Source organism: Corythoichthys intestinalis, chromosome 7, assembly GCF_030265065.1.
Source record: "Corythoichthys intestinalis isolate RoL2023-P3 chromosome 7, ASM3026506v1, whole genome shotgun sequence".
Classification (NCBI taxonomy): Eukaryota; Metazoa; Chordata; class Actinopteri; order Syngnathiformes; family Syngnathidae; genus Corythoichthys; species Corythoichthys intestinalis.
Genome location: NC_080401.1, coordinates 37,771,850 through 37,795,715, shown reverse-complemented (window position 1 = coordinate 37,795,715; position 23,866 = coordinate 37,771,850). Strand labels below are relative to the sequence as shown.

The following is a 23,866-nucleotide window of genomic DNA, read 5'->3' as shown; positions in this document are numbered from 1 at the left end:
CTTAATGAGTTGAACCGGAGATGAGTGGCGGTGGCGTTGCCCGAAACCGAGCCGTCAAAAGTGTCTCTTGATCATCACAAGCCCCGTAGCTTAGCTTAGTTTATGTTTGTTTACATTAGCTTTAGCCTTCGCGCTTTCATCAGCCTGGTATTCGTTCCAAAAATCTTTGTGATGCAGCTTTAAATGGCTGATCAGCTTTGTGGTGTTGAATGAGGACGCTTTCTTTCCACCTCATGGAACTTCTGTAGTGCATGTTTTGCAGATGACGAGAGCGTCGTTTGTTTCACAGACAGAAAAATCAACCCGCGCTGGTGACAGAGCCGCCATGATATCCAATTGCCTCAACCATGTCGTGTAACGCGTAACTCATGCGACAGGGCCAAGGCGGCGGTGCAGAATAGGTAATGCGTCAGTCATGCAACAAGGAGGAGGGTTTAAGGAGGTGGCAGTGCAGAATAGGACTAGTGGGCATTGGCAGTGTATCAAAATACTTGTTCTCCCCACTGTAACTGCTTGGATTGCACACATTTGGAGCCAAAATAAGTATATAATTATTGGACTGCATTATCGGTTGAATTTTTATTTATTTATTTTTTTTATCTGGATTATCTGTGTGACATCATAATTGCCATTATCGGCCGATGATTATCGTTAACTGATATTATTGTGCATCTTTAATTCCAACTGTAAGAGTGTTTGTTGTTAACAAGCCTGCCAAATATGAATTAATTTTAGAAAAATTGTAAAATAGAGGTAATAAGGCTTTAAAATCAGGAAAAATATGCAATGCCTAGACAATGGTGAATAAATCACAGCTGGTAACTGACCTTAATGAACTTCACCAACATTATCTAAAAAAGGTTTTGAAGTTTGCACCTTTATTATCTTCATAAATATCTAACAAGATGGCTGTTGTAGCTGTCTGGGTTTTAAAAATGTCAGATTTTTTTTTTTTTTTTTTACAGTCGACACTTTAACAATGATAGTTAAAAAGGCATCGACTAATCAACGAAGCAACTTGTTATTGTTTTCTCTTACATCAACCATATAATGTGGATACATGCCAGATTTTTAAAAACTCTAACTGTCTTTAAAGCAGTGAAAGTGTCTGACTGATTTGTGTTTGGTTGAGTGACTCGAGTGGTGAGGTGACTGTAAGGATGCGGGGCGGACTACAGGATGAAGGCTTGAGTGAAACTCTAGATGTAGTGCTGGATAACATTAAGCGTTCAATTTCCCAATTAAGATGTTGATCAAACACCTCTTTAACATCATTTTATTATTAAAGCAGACTCTACGGCAGGGGTGCCCAATCCCAGTCCTCGAGAGCCCCTATCCAGCTTATTTTCCATGTCTCCCTCCTTTAACACACCTGAATCAAATGATCAGCTCATCGCCAAGCTCTGCAGCAGCCTGATAACAATCCTGATTAGTTGATTCAGGTGTTTTAGAGGAGGGACACATGGAAAACAAGCTGGATAGGGGCTCTCGAGGACCGGGATTGGGCACACCTGCTCTACAGTATATTCTCTATCTCTCAGTCACAGGAAGAAGTTCAGTTAATTTAATTCAAGCTATTTATTAGCAAGAATTAGTCGGTGACTTTTCAGATAGTGTGTTATATTAGCACACGGGCTATTCACGCCTAAGTTTGACCATAGACTTCATAATGATATAGAAGGGTCACATTCGGCCTGCAGTGCGCCACGCCTTAAAGAAGGGGGCCATCCCACAATCCGCTTCAGTTATTCGCAGTCTGTCGCAGCGACACATGCAGCGATCCAATGCCGGATTTATGTTGAAAAAGTACGAAAGCTGTACCGCACACAAACAGGAAAGATTGTCTCAGGAGTGATTTGTTCGAGGATTCAAGGTAATTATTATATTTTTTGTAAACGTTGTGAAAAAAATCAATGGGAGAAATTAGCCGCTACAGCATTGGCAATATACTTTGCAATATTTACATATAAGAAATGCTACCTGCACAATTTTTTTTTTTGCTTTTAACCAAGAATCGAGACTGTTTTACGTCGATACCTATATCCATACCTATAAAGAATTCAGGGATTTAGGCTTTTATTCACAGGAGTTTTCAACGGAAAAAGCTCTTTATTTATATATGTCGGCCACTAATTTCCTTACTGTCTAGCCTCATAGTTCGGAATATATACGTAAAATAAATGGTACCTGTACATTTTTGTTTCTTTTTAACCAAGAATCGATACTTTTTAATGTCCATATCTATAAAGAATTCAGGGATTTAAGCATTTATTCACAAGAATTTTCACCAGAAAAGCTGTTTACATACTGTATGGCGGCCTCCACATTGACTGACAGACTAGCATCGTACTTCGACATATTTATGTAAAATAAATCCTAACTGCTTGTTTTTTTTGTGTGTTTTTTTTGTTTTTTTTTAGCCAAGAATCAAGACTGTTTTACATCCATATCTATTAAGAATTCAGGGATTCAAGCATTTATTCAGAAATTTTTTCTACGAAAAAAGCTCTTTGTCTGTGATTCCACTCGGTCAACTTTGATGGCCACGCCAACAATGCAGGGTCCCTAATAATCGGCACCATGCCCCGTGTCGCGTCAATATCATTATGAAGTCTGTGGTTAGACCTAACTTAGACAGTCTGAACCAGGACTCTCTACGCCTGTTGCTATTTCAAGGTGTCTACTGTATGTTGTTAAAATCAAAACGTTTGAATCATGAGTGCTAAAGTTGACATGTCAAATAATTAGTCTGCATAAAGTACAAAGAGAGGAAAAGTGGGGAAGAGAGGACAGAGTTAAATTAATCTGTGTATCCACCTGTTGCCATTAACGTAACAGAACAATGAATTTTAGTTCAACAAAACTGGCTCAGATTTCAAACAAAGTAAGGACATTTGTAAGCAAAACTATACATTGGATAACACTAGAATTACTTGAAATACAACACAAATACGGAGTATTACAAAGTGGAAGTCAAAAATTTGCATTGCTATAGTGATGAACAGCACATCTGCTGGTATTGCAATTACCGTATTTTTTGACCCAATTGATTCAAAGGGATGATAAATTAATAATCAATACCACAAAAATGACAGAGTAATGTCCTACATAACATTTTTATGACGATTACAATTCTTTATGCCCAATCCTAGTTTCCAATACACCTTTTCCAAATGAATATGTTAGCAATAAAACATTACACTTATTTCAAACGCTGCTCTGTTTCTTTCAACCTACCTGTTAGCGGATTTAGGAACTCTCGAATTTGAGGGCTTTGCCCTCAGTCTAATCTAATACCATTGGAATGGACAAAAAAAAATGTCCAACAGTGACTTCTGACGCTCATACAAGCATCTGGAGAAAGCGCAGCAAATAAAAAAATAAAATGAAACAAAAATAAATAAATAAAAAGGCAGACATAGTTGTTCTATGTCTTCGCAGAAACGTGTCAGCTTGTTTGACTGAATAGCGTGAGTTATTTTTGTTCCCTTATTATATTTTCCTGGAGGTATAATGATGAGGTGTTATTTTTTTCATGTAATGTATGAGAAATGTCTTACTGTATATGCTGTTATCCGGAGCAGTAGACACTGTAAAGGATTGTTGGTTGGCATTACACAAGCTTTACATGCTCAATGTTGTAATCAATATCTAACTTATTGAGTGTGTCAGACAGTGTAATGTCGCTGATGATAAATTATATTCAGTGGACTATGTCTGCAGCATTAAAGCAGCAGGCCCATTGGGAATTGAAGGTACAAAATGGAATAGTCTGCACTAGTTCATCCTCACCTCTGGTTATGGTGAGTAACCGTTCTGTACTGTGCTTTCGCTGGACAAGTGAGGCTTACAAATCATCTGAGTTGAAGGTGCTCGGTGCAAGGTTTTACTGCCTGTCTTCTATGAATGGCTCCCTGAAGGCCCCAATGATAATAGCTCACAGCCGTACCCTTCACGGAGCCTGACATTTAGCACACCCCTACAGCAGAATGGAATGGCATATCAACTTGCCCAATGGGCTGTCATATCAACTCATCCACTGCTTTCTGGCCATAACATAGGCAGAGGATGAAATGCAATGACGCTAGCAGGAACTTGCTAGTTGAGGTTCACTCACTTTGGACTTAGAACATAAACTTTTGTAAGATATAAGTCAGCAGACACTATGTCCCGCATGATGTATTAATAGTTTGGAAAGTTTCTTAAAATGCATGAACGCAATCCTTTTTTAATGAGATATAAAATATTCAAGGCTAGCAAAAAGGGAGATGTAGTGCTTATCCAAGGTCACTAGTTGGCGGTAAAAACAATGCAATAATTAAATTTTTGGCTGTCATTGACATTGAGAGACACCCAATCCATTAGAATAAAAAAAATATTTGAAGGCAGTAAGAAAACAGACTGGAATGTAATACTCAGACAATTAGGCCAACAAAATGGCAATGCAGAATCTACTGGACTAATGAGCAACCACAAAGGATGGGTAATTTTAAGCTCAAGGGCAGAGATCGAAAAAAAAGTTTAGATCGATCTGGTGTTCAACAGTGACATATTTTATTGCCCAAACATTGTTGGGATGCAGGTTGACCATAGTTTGGCAGATAGCTAACGGTCCTTCAAAAACAGCCCAATGTTGATGGTTTTCATGTGGTTGAATACAATCCAGTTGAGGTAAACTGTGACACTAAACACACACAAAACATTACACAAACAACATCAAAACACAAAATAAATGTATTTTTTGAACACCCGCTAGCTTAGCTAGCGTAATGCTAATAGTGTACACAATTGAGATGCCATTCATGCGCAACAGAAACAACTTGATGTGCGAATAAAATGTTTCATTACTTTCTAGTTTCTGATATTTTCAGAGTTGCAAGTTCAATCAAACGATCAGTTAAAGATCATGAAAATGGGAATGGGACGATATGAAAAATTTGATCGTGATCCTCTTTTTAGTCAGATTAGGTAGCCCTAGCAACCACCCATTTGATATCAAGTGCTAACAATACTGTATTAGCTTATACTATTGTATAGATTCATATCTGCTTGCCACAGCCATTTGAGCGGATGAGCTGCAATGGAAAAAAAAGGTAAAAGCGTGATGACCGTAACACTTCAGCAGTGGTCTCAAACCGATTCCACAAGTGGGTCCTGGTCTTTGTTCCAACTGATCCAGTACAGACAGTGTAAACAATGATGTTTCTGCTGAAACAAGCAGTACCTGACTGCAATCAATTGATTACACTTCTAAGACACCAGATCGGTGAAAAGATATCGCCTTGTTCAGTTGGAATGAAAATCTGCATCCACATGGTACCTTCTTTATTATAGGGCAAGTGACTATTTTTGGTCATTAGAACTCGACCCCATATAGACCTTGCATCCAGACAGTTGGACATCATATTTTGGATCATGTAAGCCACCATATTAACATTTGTGATAGACTGTATGTGTGGCCTACATGACCAAAAATGTGATGTCCACATATGTGAATGCCAGGAATAAATTAATAGATTTAATAGATTTATTTTTAAGTTAGGAATCATTTTGTAATTTAATATTATTTTATATATTTTTGAATGATTGAATAAAGTTATTAATTAATACAACTTACCCTTTAACACCAAACGTGTCGGCAGCGACGCGTTTACGCATATCATCTTTGAAACCTAGTCACGCTGTAATTACGTCCCCCAAGTGCCGCTGGTTGATCTCATTTGAAAGTGCGGGGGAAGTTGAGGTCCACGCCCGTTTTTACTAGAAGTCAATCGACCAAGTAAAACTGGACATAATGTCATTTGTGTTTGATGATTTTATTTCCGTCATTAATAAACATTAAAACACTGCATCGACCATGTGTTTATGTCCATATTTCTATCATTTCTTGTCTTTTTTTCAAAACCAAAAGTACCACGAAAAACTACACATTCCAGGAGCCATTGTGAGGTCACTAAGGACGGACGTAATGTGAACATAATTAATAAATTGCTGAGCGAGGCGCCACCTAAGGAGGAGGAGGCGAGGTAGCGAGCGACGACTAGTTTGATTGAGCAAGCGACTTTGAAACGTGCGGAATGAATCGAAACTATCACTATTTTGCACCACTGTTGGTCTACTGTATATGTTTTGACCATAGTATGTGTAAAGGCCAAAAACCTCTATGACTAAACCTGCTGTTTGTGTTGAATTGTCAAATATAAAACTATAGTTTTTGTGTTAAATGTTTATACTAACAAGTTGAATTTTCTCAAGCTTCAAAATGATTCGTGGAGAATGTTTGGTTGTCAATGGGACATCAATATTACAAATTTTGACAAAAGATTTGGGGATTTTTTTTGTCTTTTTGGGTCCAAAATGTTGATTATAATTGGCCAGTGAAGAAAACAACAGTTTGGACATGAAGGTTATGGTGTCCATCCAACCGAGCAATTGTAAACCATTTTTTTTCTTTGAAATACGAAGGCAACATCAGAGGCATGCAAATTCAGACAAAAAAGGCTCTGGTGTTTAAGAGTTAATAATTAAAAAAAAAAAAAACAGAAATACACTGATTATAGCCCTCGGTAATACTCGATAACTTCTTCTTTTTTTTTTATTCTTTTTTTTTTATAGTATTTAACCCATTAGCTGCCAATGACACAGACAGAAATCCAGTTCATTTAAACATGGAGGGTTGGCTGTGAATGCTCATCTTTTGGTGCCATTGATGGTACTAGACGTCAAGTCCATCTTGACTGGGTGGGAGCGATCATTCACTGCCAGCCCCTCCAGTCAAAACAGAGTGAACATCCAGCTCTGTCAATGGCGGCCAGTGAGTTAAATCAGTGCCCAACAAACGGTTAAAGCAGCCCAATGTAGGCAACTTATTTTTCACTATACTGTATTCATTGCTTTAAAATGAGTGTTTCTCCCTGGGATTGAACCCAACTAAACCAGAACAGGTATGATATTTTTTTTGCGTGCAAGTTGTTTGGGTAATGCAAAAAAGAAGACATAAAAAAGGAGACATTCATCCAGCCAACCATCCATCATAACCAGCGCTACGGTGAAGCCAATTTCCACAAAGCTTCTAAGCTGATTGAGGCAGACCAAATCTGTTTCACCAGCTTACATTCCTTCAAAATAGCCATCTCACTTCCAATATCACGGGCTTTTACTGTTCCCCATTCCCCTGGCTCAGGCTGAGAGTTTGCAAGGCTTAGCTGGATGAAACACTCCACCAGCCTGGTTCTCCCCTGGAACCAGGCTGATATCTCCATAGAACAGCATCTCCTCACATAACTGCACTTAGCTGTTTAACATACTGATTCTATTATCCTTTGTCTAATTTCCCTGTTTAGATGTTTGCATTCATATTACATTACTATTTGGATTAAGAATATCTGTGTAAATTATGGACATTGTGGCCTCAAAGTGATATAACCCTATCATGTGTCCATAGACAAAAACATGCAACACTGTCAAATGGAAATGACTTAATTCACATATGGTTGAACGTGTTTTGACAGATAAGAAAGACAATTCTCCACGTAGGCTCGTGGTCACATAAATAACGTTGTTGTCATCTGCTCTTGTCATGAGTAAACAAGCAGTTGAATTTGCAGTTATGTATTATGTATTTGTATGCACTAAAATGAGTAATATTATTACACCTTTTATGTGTACCTCACTCCCTAGCCATTTTCTGCCTGTCTTCCCACTCACTTTCTGTCATTTTGCCACGGCAGCAAATATCCTGTTGGCCTGAGCTGTAGGCTGCCGGTGCTGGCCTATCTAGCCCTGGGATCGATTCAGCTCCAAGTTGAGGCCTCCCATTCATCTCAGAGCCATAAAATGTGATTAGTGCTGACTACAGCACTGCGGGGAGATGGGCTGATTGGCCTGATAGGCTCCGATAGGGCGTGTTGGACACTCCACAGGAAGACAGGCGCAACAGCATGGTGAGGATTCATCCTTATTTTGCCTTTTTCTGTCCCCCACTCTATTTTATTTTCACTTGCACTCACTCACTGCTTCGTTTGTGCTTGCACTGCTCCTTTGCATTGTCTCTGTTTGTTGTTCTTATCTAAGCCTGACAAGAGTATCCATGAAAAATGATATCACAAAAGTAAAGATTTATTGCCAATGTTTTCAGTTTTACCTTCTTATCCTACAAAGTCATATTTAAATAGCACTCCCAACTATGCCCACCCCAAGCGACGTTAACTGTCATCACATACAGTGTATCTCTGTGCCATGTGACCACCTCTGTCCGCCAATCATAGAGCTCGCAGTTTGCCAGTGGCAGAATCTCCCCGGGAGACTGTGACAAGAACTGATGCAGGAAAAAGAAAATTGCCTCAATTCAGTAGGGAAAAAGTTGTTTTGTACACAACTTACTGATAGATGTTGGCTGGGAAGTCTAATTTGACAGTTTGTACAATCAATGTTAATTGCATTTATTAAATTATGTGGCCTTTCATAGATAATGTTGTTGATGTGGTTCCAAATGATGATTCCTTAAACATATTGCATGATGAAAAAAAAATATTGAGTGAGGTTTACTCAAGTTTTTGTTAAATAATTTGATTCAGAATATTGAAAATAATTAAATGTGTGTGTTTACCTGCAATGTGTCTTGATAACAGAATCTTAATAGAATAACTGTTTAGTAAGTATATTTAGTAGAACATTATATTGCGTCTGAACTAGAAATTGCACCAAATGAGGCATAGTAGTAAGTAGTGTTTCTGCTCTGTGAAAGTCAAGAACTCCTGTTTTGACAGGAATCATTTCAGCACCTTTCAAATTACAGAACACTGACCTGTGTCTCTCGGACATTCTCCACGGTGAAGTTGAACCAGACACGAAACCGGGGATTGCAGGTGTCGGGGCGGATGAAGAGGTCAAACTCAAATTCACTGATGTAGTCAACACGACCAAGGTTTCCTTGAGAAGCATAAAGAGTTTACATGAGCAGGGATCTACTGTATATACGATTTTGCCTTTGCTTTAGAACCTGCTTAAATCTTTCTTCAAAAAGGGGTTACTACATTTAATTTATGTATAACAGTGTATAAAGGTATATTATTCTTATGTTGTAAGTAGGCACATTGACACGTTTGTCACACCAAAACATTCCCCACAAAAGGCAGCTAAGCACAACAGACACAGTTTGCTTCAACTCGCCATATCACACATATTACATACTTAACACAGAAAAAGAGCCAAAGGAGGAATGGTATAATTAATCCAATGGGAACAATTTCCCCACTTCTAATTCCCATAGCTGTCAATAACATGACCGGATGGTAGATGAATACATGACAGACATTCTAAATATAAGCTTCGTCCGAGCCTACGATTTATACGTAGACAACATAGAAAGTACTCATATTGCACAAGAGGATTGGTGAGTTGTGTCAAAATAAACGCAAACACATAGAGGAAAAGTAAGATAAGTGTATTAGTTTTCTGAAGTAAAGGCTTAAGAGAGCCATATCCAACATCCAGATTGTGGGCCATTTGCGGTCCGTCATCTATATTTTTCTGGTCTGCAGCACAAACTAAAAATTGCACTGAACATGGCCAGCAATTTTATTTTTGCCGGTCAGAGAAAGTGGCATGTGCTGCTTACCTCATCTTGCCATCTAAGAGACTTGAGGACGAATCCAGCCTTGGTGCGGCAATATGTTGGCCTCAAATTAAATGTTAGCTAGTTTGAAGAATTTGTTTTCATCCCAACATTAAAGAATCCCTGCTTCATAAGTTTTTTTTGTTCAACAAAATTCATAAAAACAGACCACTGCATGCACAGAGAAAAAAAAAGAAACAGGTATTTTCATATACATTTAAAAAGTCAGCATTACAAGAAATAACAACAGAAATTATTTAATAATAAATTACATTAAAATGTAAATGACACAAAAAAGCATGTTTATTTCATATAACACACACTATTTTATGCTCCTGAATAAAACGGACCGCTTGGCTGCGTGCAGACGTGATAGACTTTTCTAATCCCACGCATGTAGATGAGTGATTACAGTGTGTCCCCCTAAAGTGCTTTATATTCCGCTTGGGCTTGCGTCGTCCCCTGCCTTCACCATCGTTTCTCACATGTCCGCTTTGAGTGCGCTATTTTCAGCTTGGGCTCCCGCCTTCCCCCGGTGTCTCCACAGATGCTCACATGCCGACCGAGAGTGCGCCATTTTCGGCTCAGACACTGGAGTACTCGCCGAGGCCGCAGCAGGAGACTACTGCGGCTCTTGTCATTCCCCTGCTGCAGCCTCAGCAAACACTCCCATCAGACATTTGCTAGCACTGGTCTACGTCCGGCGGGACTGCTTGCCGAGGTCGCAACAGGGGAATGACGAGCCGTAGAAGTCCGCTGAAACTCCGGTGGCATAAAAAAATAAAAAAAAAACATTTGGGAGGTGCAAGAAGTTGGCTGTTTTAACCAATCTACAGTTTTTTAATAGCCCTATCATACTGAATAAATGCATTTTTAATATTTCGTATTCAATTCAGCACAAAACCGTTATTTGTTTTGAAAATTTATACCCTAGAAAAACACACCTCCTCAAAACTAGTTAAATAAATGTTTTTAAAAAACTTTTTCAGTGTGAATACACTAGAAATACGCAAAAAATTGAAAATTTGCTAAACAGACTTATTTTAAGCAATAAATTACCGTAATTTCCCGAATATAACGCGTACTTTTTTTTCCCCAAAATCAATTTGTAAAATCATGGTGCGCTTTATAAACGGGTACATGGATGGAGACAGAAATATATATATATATATATATATATATATATATATATATAATATATATATATATATAAAACGTTTTTTGTTTGTTTGTTTGTTTTTAACACGGCCATGTGCCGTTGAAGAAATGTATGCGGCGATCCATTGCCGACCATTACGGTACGTGACGTCACCATTTTGTTTTGGTAATACTTCACTCTGATCGGCCGAATGATTTAGTCTGTGTTAAATTCTGCTTTTTTCACTCTTCCTAAAGCAAAGAATTTAGTTTCTTGAACTCATTTGAGTCAACGTTTATTGCAGCTCCACAACTCGGACCATAACAAACGTAACAACACAGACTTCCTGTGTCCCTCAACTATATCTGTCCCTCGGGAAACTCAAACCCAAATAACAATAGTTCCTATTGTTACTGTCGTGTCGACAGCGATTAGCTCTCTCGGATTTCCGACTTACGTTCTCACTTTCATTTTACCGTATCAATCCATGGAGGAAACATTTATTCATCATGATGAAACGAGCAAGTTATACAGCAGCCTTTAAAAGAAAAGTCACATCTGTTTTGTTTTCTCCTGGATTCTGGTAAGTTCAAGAAGTTATCAGATCATATTATTACCGTACATATTGTCAGTTTACGGTAATGTTTTAAACTACCAATGTGCTATCCTTGTGCTGTGTTTTACCAGTCAGTAAAATGACATTTCTGTATCTGTACACGAGCTCTGTTTTCTTGTATTCTTCTATTTATCAGTGCTAAAATTAAGGTGCGCGTCATACACGGGTACAAAAATTTCCCCGAGATTTTATAAGTAAATTTGGGGTGCGCGTTATACACAGGTGCGCCTTACATTCGGGAAATCACGGTAGTATGTATAATATTAAAAAACCTTGTTTTTCAGAAATGTTCTTAATTTAAGGATAGATATTATATATATATATATATATATATATATATATATATATATATATACATATATATATATATATATATATATATATATATATATACAGGGGTGCACATAAGTGGTCCGCATGCGCGCATGCGTACTGGACGTAGACAAACGCGCTGGCCCTCAACGTCTTCCATACGCTTTTGCGTACCGATAGCTGACCACTGTATTTGCGGCGGACACGAGAAAATCGCTTCTCAAAATGTCAAAGAGGCAGGCCCCACTGAGTACCGGTAATTACTTCCGTGTTCCCCCACCCCCGTCAAAAGACAGACAGACGACAGAGACGTCACCGGAGCTACCGAAAAAAAGGACTTTTGCTGAAAAGTGGCTGCAGGAGGTACCATGGCTAGAAGCAAATGATGCTCGCATGGAAATGTGGTACAAAATTTGCCGTGAGAATTCCAATGTCGCTAATAAGAGCAGCGCGTTTTATGTAGTAGGGTCAAAGAATTTCAGCCATCCAAACTTTGAAAAGCACGAAAAAAACAGAGCATGTGGCACTTAAGCAAACTATCGATGTCAGACAGCACTCCACTCGCCCTGCACAGCGCCATGCACTGACAAACGTGTTTTTGCTCGCATTTCACAAAGCTAAACATGCACGTTCAATGAGCTCTTATGAGGAGGAGGGCATCCCACTTTTACAAAGGCTTGGAGTTAATGTGGGAGCCGCATAATGCCCTTTATTTTGAATTAGTGCTTTTATGTTTATTTCTTTACTTTTCACTTCGAAGTAATGGCAATTTTGTTGTGCCAGTTGATGTTAATCGAGCATTAATTGTTAATATAATTAATTAAAGGTAATTGGTTCTAAGTAAAGCTTGTCATAATTTTATCGCATCAGGCGGGTCGGCTCTCAAGTTCAATGAGGACACAGTCACATCTCCAGGTCCTCCTCTGAGAACCTGGGCAAAAAAATTATGTGTACCCCTGTATATATATATATATATATATTTATATATATAAACATTATTTGAAAGCAAATTAGTCTTTATTTAGTGGAATAATATGATGCATTAATCTCTTAACTAGTCTTTAAATCTCAGAACAAGATGGAGAAAATTATTTAATTAGATTTAAGAAAATTAATCTGATGAAGGTGTTATAAATTTGCAGTGTATTACAGTCAGGGAATCAACACTTATAATAACACAAAGAATATCCTGTAATCATATGCGGAGATTAAGGAGAGGCCGGGGCATAGCCCCCCGGTGGCCGAAAATGTCACTGCATGTAATTGACTTACCAATATATAAATTTGAAATTAAGACTGCCAGTAAAATGTTGTATATAAAAGCAATAAAACAACAAAAATAAATTAAATGAGCAAGAAAAAAAATTATTATGATAGGTCAAAATTAATTTTGTGACCAATCATGTGACTAGCACCTTAAAGATGGTCCTTTGCTTTGCTTAGCCAAAACCACCTGAGGACAGAAGAAACAAGATGGATACGCAGAATTTTTTTCAAACCTAAGCTTTCAAAGGCGACAACAACTACTGAGCGAGAACCAAGGATTGAAGATGTGGACCATAAAACGCTGGAGAGCACCGCGAAAATGGCGTTTCAATTTGTCCCACTAAAGACGCTAATTGTACAACAGAGCCACAACCGGGCATACCATATTTAACGGATGACGTCCTTGACCAAAAGCATAGCTGTCCTAAGCAGCCTGATTTAGAATTCCCCTAAAAAAATGATGGGAAACAAAAAGACAACAACATAATTTTCTATGTATGATTATAAATTTTCCCGGCTGTACAATTCAGCCATAAAGGATGCAGTCTCCTGTTTTGCCTGCTGCCATTTTCAAACTCACCAAGGTGAGGATTCGTTTCACAAAGTTGTGAGTGACTGGAAAAACTTGGCATTAAATTTGATATCTCCGCGGAACGCAAATATCGGCGTCTACTTCTTCACATAAAAACGTGCATGCTAACACACACACGCACACCCACACATACGTACATAGCTGTGATGCCTGTATTTATGAGCATGGGCTAAGCTACTAACCGAGCATATACAGTATCTTGTAAGTCAATTTTATTGCTGACACAGTGTTTTGGGGTCATCAACATGTTTTGCACCCACTGCCACATAAGTCCAACTCCGCTTATGCTTGTAATAATATTGAGTCGAGAGATAAAAACAATGATGACATTTTGTGTTGCCCAGTCTGCTCTGATTGTCCAGGGAGAAAGCCTTGTGTTTGTTGTCTCTGTTACCCTTTTTCTTATTCTGAATCTTCCTTCTCCTCAAAACATGACTCAAACATATATGGTTATATGTCACAGGCTTGCTCTGGATCCACAACATTATTGAAAAATCTACACTTGAACGAGTCGAGAATTGCTGCAAAATGTTTCCTCCTCCGTTGTGCTCAAAGCTAAATCCACTGAAATATTTTCCCATTGACGTCATCACCAAGATGGTGGCACCAAAGCGCTTTGATAACAAGTGGAGTTAAACGGCAGATTTAAATAAACCATCTCTCATCATCCGCACTATGCCAAATTGTTATATATAGTTGAATCGCCTCAACATATGATTTTAATTCCAATAAAAATGCTATTTAAAATTTTTCATGTCATATACACTATTTAAAGTGTAGCAATGTATGCGTTCAACATTGGTCTCAAATTGTTGTTGATCATACACGAGCTTATATCAGTTTTAAATTTGCTAACATGGATTTTGAATCCCATATAATCACTCTGAAAAACTCTGCTGCATCACAGTTAGCAGGTAGCTACAGTCCACATTGATGAGCACATATGCATGTGATTATAGACAGATGGGCCACAGAAGCACCACAGTGTCAAACAATATCTGGGTCTGGCTGCCACAGGACCGAGCTAATCTACTAGTCAGCTTGCATCACAGATTCTGCTCGTCGTGCAAGGGCAACCACACAAGTACAGTGGTCTTTTAATAAAAAAATAAATAAAAAAAAAAATCATTAACAAAATACTGTAAAATAGCCAAAGCAGAGAAAAAGCAAGATCATAAAATTATAAGATAACTAATGGCTGATCTATCTTCACATTTGAAATTCATCCACTTACAGCTTCCACAGGAAGCACTAAAGGTAAGTAATTGGTGTCTTATCCCAGCACAAGGGCCAGGAAAATCACCCACTCCGCAGCATCTTTGACTAATCAGAGTGGCTGTATGGTTTAGATTCTGACATATACTGTAAAACTAACGTGCTTTATAAATTAATGCATCTAAACGCCTTCTCCAGCATACAAAAATAAAAGGGAACATTAAACTGCTGAGGTAAAGGTGGAAGGGTTGCAAAGGAGGAAGTACAGTGATTGTGACTAAAACTTGAATCCTATTACAGTAGAAGAAGGTGTTAACATCTTTCTTGATGTTAACACTGTACATGTACTTAAAAATAATAGCACATTTGTCGTATCAAAACAAATATTCACCACACACTTTGGGAAAAACATAAGTAATTCAAAATAAAGAGAGAAAAACTAGCACAATGTTAAAGGAAATCTAATTTGTGCAGATCATTTAGTTGCATATACAGTTCTGTATCTAACTTTAACTTCACAGGACGTTGAGAGAGTTTCTATCTCTCTAAAGGGCACGAGTGAGTATTGCAAAAACTATTGAGAATACCTAATGTACAGTATATCATACGCAAAATCTTAGCGCCTGTAGCCTGATATGCAAGACATAGCACCAACAATTTTCTCCATAGCCAAAACTGTCTTCTGTCATATGCAAAAGTCACGTGACTGTAGATTTCCATCAAAACCTCCTCATCTTACCCAGGATAATAATACAGTCACATGCACTATTTCTTACAGAAGTACAAAATAAAATCCTGTATTTTTTTTTTTTTTTTTTAATTGAAAAAAAAAAAATCTGCAATGGACCAAGAGCGCAAGGTTTGAAGCGCGATATAGCAAGGTATCACTGTACAGTATACTAATATTAGTAATATTTCATTTAAAGGGCCAAAAACAAAAAACTGACTACCGGTACATAATATTTATTATCTATGATCAACTATTAAACTGCATCAATTTTGCACAACAAATCAGTCGTTTAAAAGGCTATTTTTAGTCATTAATTTTTAACACAATTGCCCATAATAGCACAATCTGTTGAAAATTTGATTAATGTTAATATTATGCTTTTATTTCTTGCAGTAAATGGATGCACAAAAACAAAATCCAGTACGGGTGCATTTTACCCAGCCAATGCCAAGAAAAGCCAAGTGCAATATCTGTGGCAACATGGTGAGTATTGGAGCATATAATAAAAAAAAAAATGAACACATTTATCATACTGTTAGTTTGATTGTACATTTTTATTTTGTAAACGTACTAATCTCAGAAAGAAGCTTAAACTAATGTAGTTTAATACAACAACAGTATTTCCAATTAAACCATTTGTCTCTCAGGTTACTGTTTTAACTTATATATTATCAGGGTTTTTTTTTTTTTTTTGCTTATTTTGTATTTTTTACACTGCACATTACCCGTTCTGTACTTTTTCTTTTACTTCGTTGTATACGAGTATACTTAAAGTTCAATAATCGTTTAGAGTTCTATTTGTGTTTTAAATTTTTATTCCACACAGTACATTTAACGAACGAGTTTGCCTATCACAATCATAAAAAAATAATAATCAGCAAAAAAAAAAAAAAAATTATATCAGCCTCAAATATCTGGATACAAAAGCTCACTGAGCTGAAGTCATATGAACGGAATGCCTGTGTGAACTATTTAAATATGTGTGTTATTTATATAAGGCATATTTTTCAGAAAATGCAACTCTTCTTTAGTTTTAAAGGGATTAGATTTTGGCTGTTCTATAATACTGTATTTTCCATCACTAGTTATTGTACTTTCTTTTCTTATGACAGGAAATGGGACAGCAGAAGGAGGTTTGGCTGGTTGACAACTCAATTTCAAGCAATTTAAGGAAATTAAAGTCATGAGATGAACCGTGCACCCGGCACTGCCTTTGTCCGCACATCGACCATCTTTCAGAGCAATTCATAGAGCAAACACTGCAAAGCACAATCAATAGTAGCATATCAATAATGACCACCAAATATCATCCTTCATAGCAAGATCTTCTCTCAATTCAATGCTGTGTTATGCACTTCATATTGGAATACTTAAAAACAAAAAAATATCAAATATTCACCAGCTTTTTCTTGGACAACTTGTACAATTAGTACTATAAAATCATTTTTAAATTGTACAGGTAGTCCCCGGGTTACGAACGAGTTCCGTTCCTACGCTGGCGACGTCACCCAATCTTCCGAATAAGTCTGAATTAACCCTTAAAGTACCCCTAAATACCACATAAATCTCAAAATAACTATCCAAAAACATGTATTATACATCATTGTACTGTCCTCGCCAAGATGTTGGCGCTAAGTCCTAACTAGCTAGCGAGCTAAGCTCCGAAATGACGATGTCAGACGTCAGTGTGGTTTGCTGACTTTATTCAGTTGCTCATGACATCAACACGTGCAGAATGAAACTAAAATAAAAATTAAAGTGAATAAATGTGTGTTTGAAATCAAATTCGTGTTCATAACTAGCTGCTGCTACAGCATACATACAGTGGTCCATTTCGTAATGTAACACAGGCTTGTGTCAGAAAGTCATACCCTCCCCAACTTGCCTCAATGCACTGCTAATAAGAACCTATGAAACGTACAACAGCTCTCAATTCCCTGTGCAATTGAATTGGCAGGGGTGGTCCAACACACTTGAAAGCTAATATGCATCTTTCAGTTTCTGCTTCTGAACACTTTAGTATAGAGTAGCAGTAGACAGCTGCCATGGGCGGCTGGGTTATTGAGTCCAGAGCTGTAGGGCCTGACATGAGAGATGGTTGCAGCCTCAAAGTCCGAATTACACGTTGAGGCCATGAAGCAGCAAGGATATGACACACCATTGATCCCTTTTTTAATTTTATGGTGGCTACCTCCACATTCAAACACTTTGGCAAGCTAGTGGCCTGATTCTTTAAATCAATGCCATGTCATCAAACTAACACTAACTGTTTTAGTGTTGGCTGTATTTGTGCTTTTGAGAAACTACAAACATATCAATAGGAAAGTCGCGCTGCCACACCATTGCGGTGCCAGCAGTATTCTTAGTGACGCTACAAAAGAGTATTAATTCATGTAAATGATTATATGTATTCAGGACATGCGTGTGAAGTATTATTTTATTTCATACGTATGTGCCAAATGAAAATATTCATTTATAGCGGCAGCCACGTTCACGTCTTTGGTAATGCTCATTTTCAAATACCACGCCACGCTAGTTCATCAGTACCTACCTACTGGTAGATTCAATCAGCGATGAATGTACTTTTTGACTGATACCAACCTTTTCCGGTTCCTTAATGTAACTTTTTTTTATCTGACATTTTGTTTTCGAATTTGACGTTTTGTTTTTTGATTTGCCGTTGTGTTTTGCACTTGCCGTTTTTGTTTTTGATTTGCCCTTGTGTTTTGCACTTGCCATTTTTGTTTTTGATTTGCTGTTGTGTTGTACACTTCAGGGCTACTGTAGAAACAACTTTTTTAACTTTTAACTTTTTTAATGTATTTTTTTAATTTGTTCAAGAGCCCTCGATTTACCTTATTTCACCTATTTTTAAGTGTAGTAAGGTAATAAGTGTAAGTGTAATAAGTTAGACCCTAACCTTTATATTCTGATTAAAGATCAGTTTTTCATAAAACACAATATTTTGTCAGCCTTGGAAAATGAGTCAGAATGCTCGGAATCGGCTGGCACTGGGCTTGTCTTTTCGAAAAACGCTTGGCACTGAAAAAGTTCATTTGGTTTATTTAGAGTGACCATACTGTAGGTTTTCCATCTTTGTACAATATTATGCTTTAAACAATGGTTGATAAATGATCAGATATGCTACACTGTCACATGTTAATTTACTTGGAGAATTTAACCTGTATAAAATCAAAATTCCAATATATAATCCGAGATTTTAAGAAAGCACAAATCAAAGTTTTCTTCAATATCTTGTTATTTTGAGTATTCGTAAACCGCTCTCTACCTCTCTTGCTATGCACTGAGTTGTCATTGAGGTTTGAATCACACTTGCATTAGCGTTATATGTTTATGTACTTAAAACTAAGTGCACTTTACGTAAAATTTAAGTTCTGCTATCTTAGCATAAGTCCATTTTTCTCCTTAAAATTTCTAGTAATGCTTACTTAACATAGGAAGTGCAGATTACTTCAAATGATGAGTTCTGATTCCATAACCTAAGCTTTGCATACTTAAAATGTTGTGTTCTGCTTACATAACAAAATTTCTGCTTACTTAAAATTTTGCATTTTCAACAAGAATTGCACATTTCCATGAAAACTTACAAATATAAGTAAAATACATTGCCTTGAAACTTAAAGTTGTGCTACCTTTATATTTTTATTATTTTAGTGTAGTAGGGAAATCTATTGATGTGCCTGTAATAGCCCAGTCCAATGCTGTGCGACCTTTAGCTAACGAGTTCATTGCACACCCATAAAGGGAACACTTCTACATAAAGGGCATGAAAAATACAAAATTAGACCTAAACATATTTCAAAAAGTGTCTTGTTTTGTACGTCTTACCTCATCGTCCACTTCACTCTTCTTAAAAAAAGGGTTATATTCTTATGACCCTGCTCTCAGGGACATTCCTTAGTCATTATTTGGAAAAAAAACATTTATCGCTCTCTGTATATATTCTATTTGGAAATTGGGGTATCCTTTAAATGAGTTGATTTGCTTAGGCAGTGCTGAAGATTATGCAATATTGACGAATAAAAACATTTCTGTTCATTCTTTTTCTCATCTTGCTACCTTAACAGTTACAAATACCAGGTGAATTCTACGGAGCCTTTAAAGGGACATTGGCAGAAATAAAATTAATTAAAACATCCCGGTGTCCACCAGATAGTATGTGGTGGGCACTATCTATCTGGTGCACTCCAGATTGTTTCTGGTGCCCACCAGATTGTTTCTAGTCTGCACCACACACTATCTGGTGCGCATCAGATGTTTAAATTTATTTTATTTCTGTCAATGTCCCTTTAGAGGCGCTGTAGAATTCTAAAAAATGTACAACAGAACACAGGAGTAAATAATATGAAACTACAGTATATATTCAGAAATTACATAATTGATTGTTAAAAAATATATACCAATAATATCAACTAGGCCTACAACCAGGACTGAACGGTCCCTCACCATTTGAAACAACTTGGACGGCAAGCAGCTCAGTGTGGTGCCAGATCATCCCCCTCTCATTATCTCAGGAGAAACTAACATGTGCTCGAAACACACCTCTTTTTTTGTGAAGATATAACTATGTGGGGAAAAAAAACCCTGTTGTAGAGGGTCCTTCAGAAAAAAAGGAGGCACTACTAAGCTAGCTCTCATACATGCTAGATATGATAAAAGCTGAACCTAGTATCAGTGAGTTATTACTCATTTACTGAATTTGGCGCATAGCCAGAAAGGCCGACTTTGGCACCCCGCCCAGGCCTGTGAATGAAAACTCACCATTTTAAAAACTTTAGATCTCATATGTCTCATGAACAACCTCACCAATTTTGAAGAGGACCCAACATTTTCCCTGGGCGCCCATGTCTTAAATATACAACCACACCACATGGTGCTCGGGCCCTAATAATAAAACAAATTGACGGTTGATTAAAGTAGTGATAAAGTGAAAAACACATTTTTGTATGCAAGTCATTAGATATAAAAATGAGGAGAAACATACATGTACATACCCTCCATAATCAACATACAGGGCGCTATCAGAGTGTATAAGTGTTTGCGTTAGCATGAAAGAGAGAAATTCATCTCAAAAGGGTGCAGAAGAACCTGGCTAATGTAATCCCATTACGGAAGTACAAGAGGGAGCAGTCACAGTGCTCAGCCCACACAATGGGCCGGCCTGCAGCCCGTAGCCATCCACTGGATGGATGCTTTCTGCCATGCAGATGGATCATCACACAGCAACGGTATTCCCGCATGCCTGAGGCCTGAGCAAGAACTCACTCGCAGGGCCGGCCATTACAGTGGTAATAGGCAGTTGTTTCCAAATGAAATGGACTGTGTGGTTACAGCTTTACCTCCTTAGTTGCAATGTAGCCTGTCATGTCCTGAATCTTTAATTTTAATACACAATTTATCACAGAAGTGGGCTGCCTACTGCTTCATGTTGACCAGAAAATAGATGTGAATATACTGTATTTGTATTTGCATGGTCGGTTAACAACATACTGTAGTCTACAGTATACGAATGGGTGAACACTTAAATTGACCTGGCACAAACATGACCAAACCTGTCTAAACAGCAGGCTTGAGATTAAAAGAGTGTTGTACTGCTGAGGGACTGTAGCCAGGCACCTTTTTAAACCCATTTTTGCTGTGTTCAATTTCATTATCGGAAAACATATCCGTTCCTGCCTTCAGCTCCTTTGCTGTGTGGGCAGGACTTCTGGACACAGACGAAGGGGGCTGATAAAGACAGAATTGATTCCAGCCAGCAGCCTTAGTGTCGGGGTTTAGTTTAGTCCTGGAGCTAAACGGCTGTTTTTTCCCTTCCGTCTGTCTCTTTCTCTCTTGCCTGCTCATCTGAAGGCAAGTTGTCACTGAGGCAACATCCATCTCCCGCCTCATGATTTCTTAAAGCCTGCCTTCTCCCTTGATGCCTTATCACTTCATCTGCAGGCGAGATTAAAGAGGTCACCTTCCAAGTTTCTATACAAACTAACAACCTATCAGGTATACTCAATTATATTATAGTTTTTGACTGCCACATACCACAAAATGTACAATTTAGCAGGGACTTCTAAATGCACACTATTATTTTGATGAGTTCTAGAAGACAATTTTTGCACGGATACGTGGTATGTATTGAACTACCTAAAACATGCTATTCTGTTTACTATTGCATTCGTGGAATAAGAATTAAATTCATCAATCTCATGGGGGAGCTATGTTTCCCTTTGCTCCTTTAACCCCTTCAGACCCGCAATTTTTCTGCTGGGTGGGGAAAAAAATTGCTGATTTTTACTCTACTCAAATACCAGAACAAAGTGCAATTTTCATCGGGGATATTTCATTCTTCTATTGGTTATTTTGAATGTTAATGTTACATTGTTTTAGATGAGAAATGAGTTTGCCTTTTTGAAGTTGCGTTTTGTCTCAGCCATTTTCAAAGAGCCACAAACTAGCAAAGAGGGCGTGCTAAACCTCTTGATTTCATTTCAATAGGTGAAGTTTCGTCCAATCATCTCCCAGAATTGGCAAAAGCAACTAAATTCAGTGTATTTATTGATTTAGAGACGCAAACATGTCATGTCCTTCAGCAGCATGCTCAGATCTGAAGGGGTTAATGCAAGTGAGGACGTCATTCACGCCTTGCCTTGTTTAGTGTACAGAAGCCTGATTTGTTAAAAATGGACTGGTAGGAACTGCAGGTGTGTCGGGCAATCGACATGAAAGGTAAGTGAGCGGATTCCTTTTGCGTTTAAAGTGAATGATAATGTTTCAAATGTCCAGCAGTGTTAGTTTTTTAGTTAGAATAGCTTGGAAGACTTTCGTTGTCAGTGGTAGCCAATGAGTAAATAATTTATATTGTTAGTCTTATATATATTGCTTTTTTTTTTTTTTAATATACTGCCACAAACAACAATGTACGTATTTGCTAAAATATATTTTTTTTCTTTATGATTGCAGATTGACAGTTATCAAGGTCATGTTCTTCACTGAATGAACTGAGACAACTGGACCCTACTTTTTTGTTGATTTTGTCTTCGTCTTTAGTTTCCTGAAAACTATTCAAAAATGACTTGGGCAATTATGCTATTCAGTTACAAGGCTCTGTCACCCGTCTGCTCACGTTTTTTGCTCATCACAACCTGCCTTGCCCGTGTCTGCTTAGGGATCCCCTCAGTTTCATGAACCGTAACTTTAAACCAGAAAAGTTGCCTGGTGGTAGAAAATACGACAATATAATAAAAATGCAAATATTAAATTGTCATGAATTTTGAAAGTATGTCCTATTAGAAGTCACTTATTAGTAATACTGAAATTTACAAAAGGCACAGTCTTGAAATACAATTCTAACAAACAAAATGACAATTAAAATAACCAATATTAGTTGTTTTCACTTAAACAATGCATTGTTGGTCACTCCTAAAGTGAGATAAATTAACTTAAACTTTAAAAATGAAAAACAAGTTTAAACATGGCCAAGTAGTAAAACCAGGTAACTCTCAGGCTAAAGAAAGATGTTGTGCTGTTTTATCTTTATACTTTTTCTGCACGTGGTGCAGGCTGGATCAGTGCAAGCAATCTAATCACATCACTGATAGTAAACAAATGTGTACCTACTCAATCTGTTAGCTGCCCGCCAGGTTTATATAGCACTGGGGGAAATACTGAGCTGACAATCGGCAACACAATAACTCCGGTCAAAGGGAAGCAGAAACAATCCCAACGAACTTTGGGCAAGAGCCGTGGTTCACCCTGGAATGGTTGCCAATCAATCACAGGGCAAACAGTTGTTGTTGTTTTTGTTTTTTTTTGTTTTTTGGAAAAAATTGATGAAATTCTTATGTGAAACTCATACGACATACTTATAATAGTTACAAATATCGATCACATTTGCCACAGAGTTCAAAAAGATTGGAATTAAAAGTGTGTTTAGAAAGAAACAATTGCAATTTGGTTTGAATATTATTTAGCCAAACAAGATACAAAGCATAGAGAAGCACTGTCATTTAAATGCAAAAGAGACTCTTACATGTCATGTCCTTCAGCCACATACATAATATGAGTGTTTGCAAATGTGGAAAATGTTTCAAGAATCATAATGCAGTATGCAGCAAAAACAGGATAAGAGTGCATGATAAGATGGGACAATAGGAAGAAAGTCATTTTGCTATGAGTCCACCCATGCTCCAGTGAGCTTCTCGTTTCAAAACAGATGAAGAAAGCTGGGCCCGAGGACACCAGTGAGATATGCAGGCAAACCGCACATATCTGATGATGTACAGGCCTGCCTTTACATTCTGAAGAGAGCGCAATTTTCAAGCTAGTCTTTTATAATTGTATTTTTTGCCTTCAAAAAGGCCCTACAGCTA

General features: G+C 37.6%; 1 protein-coding gene across 2 annotated transcripts in view; it reads right to left on the bottom strand.

Moving 5' to 3' along the window:
* The window catches only part of agbl4 (AGBL carboxypeptidase 4), a 754,546-nt gene that overhangs the window by 708,343 nt on the left and 22,337 nt on the right, over positions 1-23,866 (bottom strand). For both annotated transcript variants that reach the window (XM_057841339.1, XM_057841338.1), the window contains exon 4: positions 8,807-8,931. In XM_057841339.1, the coding sequence (XP_057697322.1) occupies positions 8,807-8,931 (125 nt within the window). The remainder of the gene's footprint in view (positions 1-8,806; positions 8,932-23,866) is intronic.